Below are 13,660 nucleotides of genomic sequence, written 5' to 3'. Positions count from 1 at the left end.
GAAACAAGCGAACCTTGTTCAAGCCGAAATATAGCCGAACAAGTTGGTTGCAATGCTCGAACGGTGCGCAGAGTTTTAAAAAGGCATGGATATAAGTTCTACAAAATCAGTACCACGCAAGAAATTTTTCCCGCAGATTGTAAAAGACGTCTGGAGTTTTGCGAGGCTGTAAGAGAAAGAGCCGATCGGAATAATTTATTTTTGGAAAATATATTATTCTCAGGTGAAAGCCCATCTCCCTTACATGGCTACCACAATCCTTCGATAGTACGTTATTGGTCTTGAGAAAATAAGCACCTTAGTATGGCACCGCGGACACAATATCCACAAAAACTAAATGTTTGTGCTGGCATGCTGCAAAATCATATTATTGGGCCTTTTTTTATTGATGGTATGTTAACAGCTGCCAAATATTTGGATATGCTACAAAACCAAATTGTTCCAGCAGTTCGAAATTTGCCAATCAATTTTGAGGAAGTGTGGTTTCAGCAGGATGGCTGTCCTGCGCATAACGCGCGGAACGTAAATCTGTTCCTTCAAACCACATTTCCCAATCGGCTAATTTCCACACAAGGCACAATTAATTGGCCACCACGTTCTCCTGATTTGTCGCCCAATGACTTCTTTCTGTGGGGATATGTAAAAAACTCCATTTATGGCCATAACCATGAACGACCCATGAATATTGACGAGCTGCGATTAAAAATCGTTCAGTCGTTAGAAAATATCCCCGCTGTTATGTTAGCTAAAGTTAGGTCAGAGTTTTATAACCGTCTTGGCTATTGCGAAGCACAACAGGGAGGTATTTTTGAACCTTTGATTTAATTTTTTATAATTATTTTGCTAATTGTCCTTTTTTAAAGTTGATTTTTAGTCATTTTTTTAATGCTTGTTTTAACTTATGCTGAAACAGCAACAAAAACATGAGCAGTATAGATACAACCGGACGTTTAATTATTTTTATTGTTAAAAGATTAAACGTCTCGAGATGTATGGATAACCTTCAAAATCGTAAATATATTGTAGAATGATGTACACCCAACCCCTTTCAAAATCCGACTGATTTGATAAATGTGTCAAATGTATGTCTACCGTTCTAGGACTTCGATACTGTCAGTGTTGCCAAATGAAGTTTTGAAAATTTCCTGAAGCCTGGTTGGCACGGTCAATCTACCAACAAAAAATATTCTTTTAAAATATTTATCTGATGATACTTTTAGAAATGCCAAGTTTGAGAAAACAAATTAAATACACACACTAAATTGTGTTCAAAAATATGCTTTCTAAAAATGTATTACCTGGACAGAAACCTTAATGTTAGGGAATATTTCCTAGACCTGGCATCTACGGCCATATTCTTTCCCACCACTTGATTTGTCTTAGCTGATTGGTCTCACCCCGCCTCTCGAAATGTGGAAGCCATGCATATCTCTTCGCACGTGTCGCCACGAAACCCAACGAAACTCTTGAGTCATAGGCGTACTAATATTTTATTTTCATTTAGATTTAGTATTACAGCTAATTTTAGTTTAAAAGTTTTGCTTATGAATTCTGTAAAATTTAATTTATTAGAATTTTAATAATAATCTTTTTATGACAGCTGACAATGTTTAAGATGCGAACAGTGGAACAACGCCTTCACCACGCTGCTTCTTAAGCCCCATACATACTCAATATAAAAAAAACTCATCGACATGATCAAAAAGTTTTATGAGCAAGCGGGTTTTGTATCATAAATAAAAACAGATAAACAATTTTTATGTAAAACGACCTTTAAAATTAACATTATAAACATTATATAACTGTTAAGTGGCATCGTATTTATGATTCTAATTGTGCTACACTTTAAGGGGTGTGAAATAAATTACTTATTTATAATAATACTGAATTTATGCGGGGTGGTATAACTAGTGTTATAACGGTTGTAGCTATAGTATTACGGACAACCAACGGTCCAGCTACGTCGAAACACCGGTTCCCATTAGAACACCGAAGTTAAGCGACGTAAGGCGATACTAGTGGATAGACGGGTGACCAGTTCGAAACTCTGTATCGTGCTGTTGTCCAATAAAGGCAAAAGTGTAAAATATATTGACACACGCTGCCCATTCACGCCGGTTCGAGGCCGGATGAGATCGGATATCTCGTGAGTAAGAGTCGATTTAGACACATTAGTCATTGATCGAGGACCGCTGTTCGGATTCCACGTAAACAAAGTAGGCCCCGTCCAAATTAGCCCTGGCAGCTAAAAGGAGACGTTAACTTCAAATCTTTTACTTTACTTTATAGTATTACATTATAACATTATCATGTCATAATATTATAAAATAATATTTCCTACTACCAATTTTTTTAATATTGGTACAGCAAACTTATCAGTATAAAGTTTTACTTATCTTTATCCTTTTTATTGCTATTTATAATTCTGAATACGAGGATAAGAAATTTTAGTTTTCAGTACGCCTATGACCGAAAGCGAACGTCTATCTCCCGCTTCATCAGCGGCCATAATTGGATGGAATCAGGGATGAGTAAATATAAAGGACCCTAAAATTAATAAATTTTGCTCGTCTGCTGCAACACGTAAGAAATATTTATTGATGGATCAGTATGACAGAGAAGTAATAAAAAGGCCGTCTTTATGAATAACAAAATGGTATTTGAACATCATATTATAATCATATTGAATTGACAATAGATTAATTTATCAGCTATCCGCAGAAAATTGACAATAATAATAAAAACATGACACATGGCAATTAATATAATTCCAAATTAAAAATCGATAAGAGTTCTCATTCATAATAGTAATATAGATATATTTCAAAGAACTTTACTTAAAATTAACTTTTTTAATTTTGTACTAGTTTATAGAACTTGGTGGTATAACTTAACAAAATAATATCAATCATTAAATAAAGCATAAACGAACCAATAAATAAACAAAAAGGTTAATTTATTTAGTAAAACATACAACGTACGGCTTTGTATGCCGATTGTCGTGTGTATGAAGAATAAAGTCAACGTTTGTTCAGTACAATACGATATACTGAAAGAGAAAAGACTATAAAATACGAGAGAAAAATGAGAAGTTTATTACCTATCCACTTAATCCGGATCGGTCGACAATAGAATTTGTGATATTTACAACATTATGTAATTAATTGATTATCGGTCCTATTATGTAACTGAGGATGTACGTAACTACGTAATAGAGCATATTTTTTGGTTAGTTTATTTAATGAAGCGTACACACGGCTTTGGTTGCTGATTCTCGTGTGTCAGCGTGTTCAGTACAATACGATATATTGAGAGAGATGCTGATGCTCTATTACGTAGACACGTACATCCCTAGTTGCATAATAAGACAGATAATCTATTAATTCCAAAACGTACTAAAAGCGCAAATTCTGTTGTCGAACAATGTAATCAGTATGATTACAGATTAAATAATTATGGAGGTGCATATGAAACATTAAACGATTCATCATTGTGTTAAGTTATACCACGTAATTTAACAAAAAGATCAATCATTTAATGTCTCACTTCACACTGGCTAACTCCATTATTATTTAATACTGATTAGAATGGTCGGCAATAAAATTTGCACTATTTACTACATAATACAGCATATTTTTTGGTTAGTTTATTTAATGATATAACCGATAATGTACACACGGCTTTGGGTGCCGATTGTCGTGCACAGAGTCTATAGACTCTGTGATTGTATAAATGAACAAAGAGAAAAGAGCAAGAATTTTCCCAAGCGTATGAAGTTGAGCTCCGGATTAAGTGGATAGGTAATAATTTTCTCTCCCCGACTTACAAGATTGCCATAGCGATTCACTTCTAGACATGTAGATAAATGATGACTAAAATAAACGGCCCAAGATTTTCTCTTGCCGACCAGTATATTATCGTAGTCTTAAAGAAATTAGAATAAAATAAACTATGTTAAATTTATGATTATGATTAAGTGGATAGGTAATAATTTTCTCTCCCCGACTTACAAGATTGCCATAGCGATTCACTTCTAGACATGTAGTAATGATGACTAAAATAAACGACCCAAGATTTTCTCTTGCCGACCAGTATATTATCGTAGTCTTAAAGAAATTAGAATAAAATAAACGTATTATAAAAAATGTTAAAAATGTTCATGTATACTACTGAAATGAAGATAATATATCTAAGCTAAATGTAATCTATTACAGTTGTAGTAAAATGAGTAACTAATTGTCGAAAATCCCGATCCAACCCTAGATGCCACATTTTTTTGAAACGTCTACTTCTGCGGTTTGAAATTTTGATGCAAAATCTGGCAATACCGCTCAGAAGAAATGTGCCCACCCATACCCACCCAACTTTTTTCTCTTTTTAATACATTTGATTTGCCATTAAGCTGCCTACATCACTGTCTTACACGTTAAAATCCTATACAGAGTTGACCTGTCCCGATGTGTATATGTAAAATTATGTGGGGAATCTCATCGATGTTCAACTAGACGCCTTTTTTTCGATCATATGTGATTTTTTTTAAGTTACCTTGAGAACTCCTAAAGGAATTTCAAAAATCCGGCTATCCTGTTTTCTATAAATTTTTCCATAATTATGATTCAAGTGCACTGATAAACGTCAACAACGACGAACGAAATAATATTGTTTTATTAATAACAACTTATTGTTTTATTAATAACATACCAGCTGCTCTAAAATTTAAAGTAGATATCTCTAAAAGTATTATTTACATTATTAATACATAATTATTTCAAATATGTTGAAAGTATTAGGGTAAACTTATTCGCTGTCAGTAACAGATTCTTGAATTTCTACTATTTCTGTGGGGCCCAAAGTCTAAAAAAATGAAAAAAAAAACATTATGTTTTCCTAGGATTTCCCTAAGCACAAAGTTGTATGTATTTTTTATTTAAAATGTTTTTTAAACTTAAATTCTAGATCCTATAAACTTACTTGTTTGTTTAGAGAAGAGTTTGTAAAAACGTTGTTTCAAGAACATTGTATTAACCCTTCAGTGAATTATATTCGTTAATTTTTCATTAACTTATTCCGCCTAAGGAATATCTTCAATGTTTCTGTTACAGGCTATATATGTAAACAGACTATGTTTATATGATCTAAGTCGTCTATATGGCCTAAATTGCGTAGACCGTTTATAGATGGAACGGTATTTCACATACGGGAACTAGTGTGTTAACATACGGACTATTGCGAATTAGACCGTTTGTTCAATCGTGCAGTATCGGGTTAAAATGTTTTTTTTTGTTAAATACGTTACATTTTACGAATGGAATCAACAGAAACAACGGTAAATTCCATATACGTATAAATAAAGTATAGTCAGTGTTCTTTATTTAACACCGTGTGCTGTTACCGTGCTGTAAGAGATAGACAACATAACCATCCTCCATATTCTGCATAATATTTCTCCCGGATATCGAAAGAACTGCGATTGGGCCAAACTCCGATTGATTGTTGTTTTAGTTTTGTTTTGGATTACCTTTTGTTTGTGCATGTAAAACAGTGATTTTGTTCAGTTTATTGTTTCCAACTATTTTCTCGATATTTTTCCAACTCCATGATAATGTGTTATAAACCTAGATCATATATACTAACGTGGATAAGTAAATCACTAGGAAAACTGTCGTAAACATATCAACGACTTCCATTTATCTTCTTTTTTTGTTGCACACGCGGTGCTTCTACTCTATCTGTCCTTGTCGAGGACCTACCGTCCGTGCGCCAAATTTGAACATTGATTTGAAAATTTAATTTGTAAAATGCTTATATTTGAACAATAAATTGAATGTTTACTGCCACAAAAATTAAATTATATAAAAAATACATTTAGCCAGTCTGTAAGAATATCAATATTCTTAGGAAATCTAACCAGAAAGTATGCATGTGGATTAATATAAATAAAAGAACAACTGAATACTTCACTCGCCTATGAAAAGATAATTCGGGGACCTTTATATTAGAACTTCCACACACTAAACACTTTCTAGTCATTTTTACGAGTATTTAGAAAGTCCAACGAAAAAAAAAATAAATATAGTTACAAAAACTTAAAATTAACTTCTCACTGAACACACTTGCATCCTTGGCTATATAAAAGCGGTCGATAAAAGAGTGATTAATACAATTTTTAAAATAAAAAACGCAAAAAACAAGCGTCGTTATACAATGGAAATAAGATTGTGACATATAGAAATAACATTATGACAATATGATGACAATGAAAAGTCCATGGTTTCCATAACAATGTATAATTTGTACTTTCTAAACCGTATAAAATTGTAAATATTTTGGAAATACGTGCAATTTTTAATGCGCATGCACAAAGTAATGTCCTCGAGAAAGACAAACCTATTGAACGTTTCATAAGCGCAATAAAGAAGGTTTGAAAATGGCATGTCGTGATGTTGGAGACATATTTTTTATAAAAAATGTCTATACTTATGTGGCGGATTCATCCCTCCAAAAAAACAGAACGTCAACGGTTTCTTGTAGACCAGAAAGAAACTAATAACTAAAGTGAGAGGGATTGTGGAATAGGGCATTTCGTAGACAAGTTTATTTTGTCACCGCGCATCCCAGACGCGCATAGCGTTTAGGCCTGTTTAGGCGGTCAAAAAAGGAAGTTTTCAACTTTGCAAGTTAAACATTTGACAGGATTAATTAGATTGTCAGTAGCTTTTTCTATTTCTTAGCTCTAGAAGGAGATAACTAAAATCTGTTGATAATCGGAGCAAATCGGAGTAATAAATTGTTTTTAACTGAATGTGCCTGTTCTTTTAGCTTGTCAGAAGAGAAGATTATTGTCATTATTGATTATTTCAGATTCCACGATTATTCCGCATTTTGTAATTTTCGTTTTGTGGTTGAGACCCAGACAAAACGTTTCCTTTAAAGGTAAGTTTTATCTCGGTAATTATTTTAACATACCTAATAGTAATAGTGAGTGCACATAATAATCGTACATTGCTAATTTAATTTTTTTAATTTAAAACATCACATTCTTTTCTGATACCTGTGGAGCGACTAGGTATTATACCTGGTATTATTTCCAGTAATACAAATTATTTTCTTCAACTGCTAGGCTCTTGTTATAGAATAAAGACCATCAAAAACATTGAATACCTACGGGATACCGACTGATACTCTGTGCGAGCTCCAAACCGTGCTTCCCTGTTCACTCCCAACCAAGTTAGATAAAAAAGATACTGAAAATTGCAGCCTTGAGTTGGAGTATGGCAAGGAGTCTGGAGTTAAATAAATTATTATGTTCCTACACAGTATTTTATTTATAGGTTTTAATGCTTTAAAGTCTAATAATAAATTTTCGTTGTCAAGAAAATAATCTAAAAAAACTACGAAGATTTCTTATTATAAATTTGAAAGATTAAGATTCGGTTCAAATATACAAATTTTAAATTTTTGGCGCCTGTATATAGGTATGAATGCAACCTACTATATCGATAGTTCGCTCATAGTTCGGGTTAGACGCCAAAGGCCGCGCCACTAACACAGTCTTCAAAAATTAACGTTGATCGGTCTCTCTCACTTTATTTATTAGTGTTCTCTCTGTTGTAGACGTATCTGTTTTAAAAAAGTAAAGTGTCCTCGAATAGTTGAATTTAAATATTTTAAATAGTTTTTTTTCTTTATTTTTTGTATTTTTTTTTTGCTTCCGACGACGGAAAGAGATAAACTTTCCGAAACGTTAAGCATTTTTTTCTTTGTTAGGCAAATTTGTATAACTATAAACATAACTTCTGACAAGCAGTGTCCGTTTAGGTTTAACGCAGAAGTGTTTATAAAAAATGTTATTTTGTAGATTTTCTTGCAGTGCAGTGGCGAAATACCCATAAAGGATTTTTTTGGAGGGATATTTTTTAATGCTAAACTTATGGCGTTGATTTATCCACGTTAGTATGTATGATCTAGGGTTATAAACTTTGTTATAAATAATAAAAAAAATAAATAAAATTGGGGGTTGGGTGAAATGTCAGTCAACCACTTCCCGTTAAAAACACCAACCAATGAAAACTTCTCTTCAGGTGAGGTCAACAAACAAACAACAACTTTGGATAAACACAGTTTGTGGAAGGGCGAGTTGCTTACATATATGCACAAATATCTTCAGTCCATTTACATATAGGCTAGTCTTTTTGTATATGGCCTGTTTTACATATAAGGTCTGTAACATATCCACCAAAGCCTATTCATTAGACAGTCAGTCGACTTACGATCATTTACGTGGAACTCTGCGTATCTACTTATATATTCGTTTATCTTATACATTAACTTGGATTCTGAGCTCCATTGAAGCTGTTTCTGAAGACTATCAAGACTGCAGGTGCTCTAGCTGCCTACATATGTATGAGAACAAGCGCGGGTATTCAAAAACTAACGAATTCGACAGGCTGTCTAATAAATACGCTGTGATATCAGCCACGTATAGAAAAAAATACTTACGGAAGTCGTATTTGTAGAATCATTTAGTACATCTGATTTTCGTTTTATTGATTCATTTGCAGGTGTATGGCTATAAAAATATAAAATGCATGTAAGAATTATTGGAATTAAAGAAAAACTAAAAGAATATAAATTATTTCAGATAAGATATAATAATAAATGTCGAATATACAGGGTGGTCCGAACTGTATTCAGAAACATTGACAGTATATTCCGCAGAAAAAAAATAAGTAAAAATTGGTCAAGTGCAAGTCGGACTCGCTCACGAAGGGTTCCGTACCATTTATTATCTATACAACATTAGACACAATATTATTATAAACTTTTTTTCCGATTTAGCTGAAATTTTGAATGCGCGTATGAGTAATTAAAAAAAATGAAGAAATACATTACTAAAAATTGTATTAATCAATAATAAATATGTAAAAAGTAAAAATAAATATATAAAAATATGTAAAAATTAAAAAAAAGTCGCCTTGACTAGGATTCGAACCTGCCTTACTACGGCTCCAACTTCATAACAGCGTAAAGTCCTAACGCTTTAACCACGCAGCCACTGAGGACTTTACATATTCTATGTAAAATTCTTACTTAAAAGATAATGTTTAGTGAAAGTAGTACTTTTTTATTTATAAACATTTATTTAATTCTGTTTTTAGTATTTGTTCTTATAGCGGCAACATAGATACATTATCTGTGAAAATTTCAACTGTCTAGCTATAACGGTTCATAATATAGACCTTTGTGACAGACGGATGGATAGCGAAGTCTTAGTAACAGGGTTCCCGTTTTTACCCTTTGGGTACGGAACCCTAAAAAGGTTCGTATAAATAAATGTTCTAAAATATTTCGTTACGGAGATATAGGGTGTAGAAGTTTCATTTCTATTTCGATTTTTTCCAAAAAAGTATTTCAGAGTTAACGATATTGATACATGAAAATTAGTGTCTATCTTATTTTTTGTCAATAATGACATGTATTGACTATTTCCATTCCAAATATCTTGAAAGTCGTTGCTCGTAGCGATTTTTACCAAGAGCCAATTTTTATGTAAAACATTACGAAAAGTTATTATATTTTTTACTCAGCAGTTTTATACAGGTACGAACGAAAAGTTATTAATCTTCAAATCAGTTAAAAGAACAAGTAGGTGGCGCTCCCTATAAGTAGGAGTCGTATTGACATCAAAATCAAATTTCTTATGACAAAAAAAAACACTCAGACATCAATTTTCACCCAAATATCGACGTTAGTTCAGAAATTATTCGGAAAAAAACGAAATAAAAATCAAACTTCTACACCCTGTATCGCCGAGACGAAGCATTTTAGAACATAAATTTATAAGAACTTTTTAACTAATTTTTATCTGCAGAATAATATGCTGCAGAAGTTCCCCGAATACAATTCGGACCATCCTGTATATCGAAATAGCAAAATAAAAAGGAGGCGGGTGAAAATAGCATCACGCTTCTATTTTCACTCGCTTCTTTTTCTTCATCTATGGTAATTTCTAATATTTTTCGCATCGTTAATTCTCATTTACTGCACTAAATTGTGATATGCTCCTTGCTCTTTTCACTTTTTAAATAGGTATTTCACATGTTCCAGTTGTTCTATGTATTTTATTGTTATCTTTTATTAATAAATATACAGCAATAGATTGTCTTCTACGCTCAAAATAAGTAGCTTCATCCATTACACAAAAATATATTTATAAAAAGTGTTTAAAAACACAAATATCGCTAAAATTCATGACGAATTTCGCTATTGTATGAACTACGTAAATAAAAGACGGTTTTATTTTGTGATATTCGTATTTCGTAATTCGCGTATATACAGTGTGGCGCATCTCATACGACGCAGAGGCTCCAAGAAGAACGACAGTTTGTATTAAAATGAAATTTTGTGAGCATATGTAGGTTAACTTAGAGCATTTTTTAAAAATATAGAGAGTTCTACAGATTGTCTCCAAAAAAAGTTGCACATCAAAGTTGTGTTTTTTGTAATGGAACACCCGATATATTAATCGATTTTCGGATTCTAGGAGAAAAATAAGGTGAGTTTTATTAGAGAAGTATATGACTCAAATGTAAGATTTTTGACATATTTAACATTTTCTAAAAATGAAGAACAATTTTTAAATTTCAATAAAAACTACCTAAATTCGAATTTACCCGGTATAGCCTAATACCGGTTAGGTTCAAGTCTAATGTAGTTAAAATAACGCTAATACTTTAAATCAAATTAAAACTTGACCCAAAAAGTTATACAGGGTGAGACAAAATTAATATTGAACATTGGTCACCTTTAAAAGCAATTACTCTTTTATTTTAAATGAAACACACAGTATATTCAATGGAGAATTCATGTCTCTTCAAAATATTATTAAGGTTGCCTACCCCTCAAACAAAGATTTTCCTAGATATTTTCATTTTTATGATTTAGTGTCAGGTAGATCTTTATTTTTTGATAAAATCTAGGTAGCTGGTGATACGTCTGACATTACTTCAACATAGCTGTGGAATTAATTCAACTTTAACAACTAGTTATCATTTTGTGTCAGTTAAAATATAAAATAAATTCTCAGAATTTTGTCAAAAATTTAAGACAGAATTATATGATTCTATTAGTTGGTGACTGCAGTGTGTCATTCACCATTTAATAGAATACTTAAATGTTCCTAATTTATCTATTCTTGACTTTTATTATTGGGGTATGTTTAAGACAGTGTTTACAAAACTCGACCAACTATTGTCGCCAACATGAGAGAAATGATTTGACGGCTTTTCAAAGTAGAACTTCACATACGCCTTTTAACATGAAAACGTCTTTTGAAACGAGAATCATTTTATGCAGTGAACCGGAAAGGAAACATATTGGGCATTTGATTTCATCTAGCTAATTTTTGTGTCATAATTATATGCTTATATCTGGTTTTAATTCTGTAATAATTAAAATATCTTTTAAACGTGTATATTTTTACTACGGTTGAGTATTTTACCGTATATACTTTAATTTTTGTTAAATTAACAAAAGGTATATATCACAACAACCTAGATTTTATCAAATAATAAAGATCTACTGAAGCAAAATCATATAAATAAAAATATGCAGGAAAATATTTGTCTGGGAGCAACCTAATGGAATTTTAAAGATATATGAATCGTCAATTGAATACCGATATAATATAGGGTGTTCCATTTAAAATACAGGAGTAACTTGCTTTTAAAAGTGGTCAACAAAATTAATATTGAAATATAAATTTTGTCTCAACCGGCATAAGTTTTCGGGACAAATTTTAATTTGGTTTAACATACAATGATCAATAGTAATTAAATATCACGCTATACAGGGTAAATTACAACCTAGGTAGCTCTTATTGAAATTAAAAATTCATTTTTCATTTTTACAAGATGTGAAATATGTCAAAATCCTTACAATTTAGGCATAAGGCTTCTTTAATAACATAAGGCTTCTTTAATAAAACTCACCTTTATTTTTTCCCTAGAATCCGAAAATCAATTAATATACAGGGTGGCGCACCTCATTCGCCTCGGTTGATTATACGAAAACAGAAAGATGTAGAAACAACATATTTTATGGGTATATGTGGGAAGGCAATGTGCATAATTTAAAATTATTTTCAAATGTACAGGGTGTGTCAGAACTAAAATCCATACCAAAGTTATATTTTTTCTTATGGAACACCCGGTATTTTATTTCATTTTTGAATTCTTAGACATAAAATAAGGCATTTATTATAAGGGTTTAATATGTTTAAAAGCTTTGGTTTTTGAGATATTTAAAGGTATTTAAATATGCATGCTATAATAAAAAAAATTGTCAACACCTTGTACCTTGTACATTACTTTCCAGAATTAATTCTTATGCTGACTTTCAAGACAGAGAAATAAACTGTACTAAAAATTTTGATTGCTTCCTTAAATGTATACAGGGTTATAAAAAATTGCTGGTCTATTTTAAATATTTATTTTACATAAAAACTTCGTTATTTCAAATGCAACACTATGTATTTTTTTGAACAAGTCGAAGCAGATTTAAATGCTCTTTCAGATTATATTAGGGTTTCCTATACCCAGATTTTGAATAAAAAATGATTTTCAATAAAATAGCAATCAAGATGGCTGATGTTGCCATGGCAAGTTTCTAGTGACACTTAGTAGCTATTTTCAAAATCGACATTAATTTATAGACTTTATTTAAATTTATAACTGGATATTTTTATTTAATTTACTTACAATAAGGTTAATAAGTTTTAAAAATAATTAATTATTTTATCAAGAAAAATGAAGCAGTATCTGCTGGCGGAAGGAATGGATATGTTACTAGTGATTTTATTTTGTGAGGATAATTGCTTGTTGGCTTGAAGGGTTTATGCTCAAAAATATCCAAATAGGAGTTTTCTCGACAAGTGTTCTTTTGAAAAACTACTTTTCCTATTTCGCAGAGCTGAGTGTGGTATATGAAAAACATATTAGGCAGAAACCTGTCGTTGGAAGTGAAGAAAATGAATTTGCCTTAATTGGTTCTTTTATAGAAAATTCAATATATCTACAAGTCACCGTAATATAAATCAATGAACTAGTTACTTTTTTATTTTTCTTGATAAAATAATAAATACTTACTTATTAAACTATTGTGGGTAAATTAAAAAAAAGTAAACTGCTATAAATTTAAATAGTGTATAAACAAATGTCATTTTTGAAAATAGCTACTAACTGTCACTAGAAAATTACCATGGCGACACGAGCCATCTTGATTGCCATTTTATTGAAAAATCGCTTTTTATTAAAAATCTGAGCCAGAAAGGTATAAGAAACTCTAATATAGTTTGAAAGAGCATTTAAATTCGACTTATTTTAAAAAATACATAGTGTTGTATTTGAAATAACAAAGTTTTTATGTAAAACAAATATTTAAAATAAACCAGCAATTTTTGATACCCCTGTATACATTTAAGGAAGCAATGACTCTGAAAAGTAATGTACAGAGTGTTGACAAACTTTCTTATTATAGCATGCATTTTTATATATCTTTAAATATCTCAAAAACAAAAACATTTAAACATATTAAGTCTTTATAATAAATGCATAATTTTATGTCCAAGAATCCAAAAATGAAATAAAATACCGGGTGTTCC

The 13,660-nt window shown here is 31.4% G+C and overlaps 2 protein-coding genes across 5 annotated transcripts in view; one reads left to right on the top strand and one right to left on the bottom strand.

Annotated features, from left to right (window-relative positions):
- The first annotated feature begins 393 nt into the window (after positions 1-393).
- LOC115886983 lies at positions 394-825 on the top strand. The gene has a single exon (XM_030906311.1). It carries the CDS (start codon positions 394-396, stop codon positions 823-825), a length of 432 nt encoding a protein of 143 aa, XP_030762171.1.
- Positions 826-4,670: 3,845 nt separating this feature from the next.
- LOC115886964 (protein tramtrack, beta isoform-like) overlaps positions 4,671-13,660 on the bottom strand; it is a 32,264-nt gene continuing 23,274 nt past the window's right edge. For all 4 annotated transcript variants that reach the window (XM_030906291.1, XM_030906289.1, XM_030906288.1 and 1 more), the window contains 2 exons: positions 8,500-8,569; positions 4,671-4,854 (listed from right to left, as the gene is read on the bottom strand). In XM_030906291.1, the coding sequence (XP_030762151.1) occupies positions 4,798-4,854; positions 8,500-8,569 (127 nt within the window). In that variant the 3' untranslated portion in view covers positions 4,671-4,797. The remainder of the gene's footprint in view (positions 4,855-8,499; positions 8,570-13,660) is intronic.

This window comes from Sitophilus oryzae, unplaced genomic scaffold, assembly GCF_002938485.1.
Source record: "Sitophilus oryzae breed Bouriz unplaced genomic scaffold, Soryzae_2.0 scaffold_54_pilon_pilon, whole genome shotgun sequence".
NCBI lineage: Eukaryota > Metazoa > Arthropoda > Insecta > Coleoptera > Curculionidae > Sitophilus > Sitophilus oryzae.
Note: the sequence above shows the minus strand (reverse complement) of the source record. Positions and strands in the feature narration are given on the sequence as shown.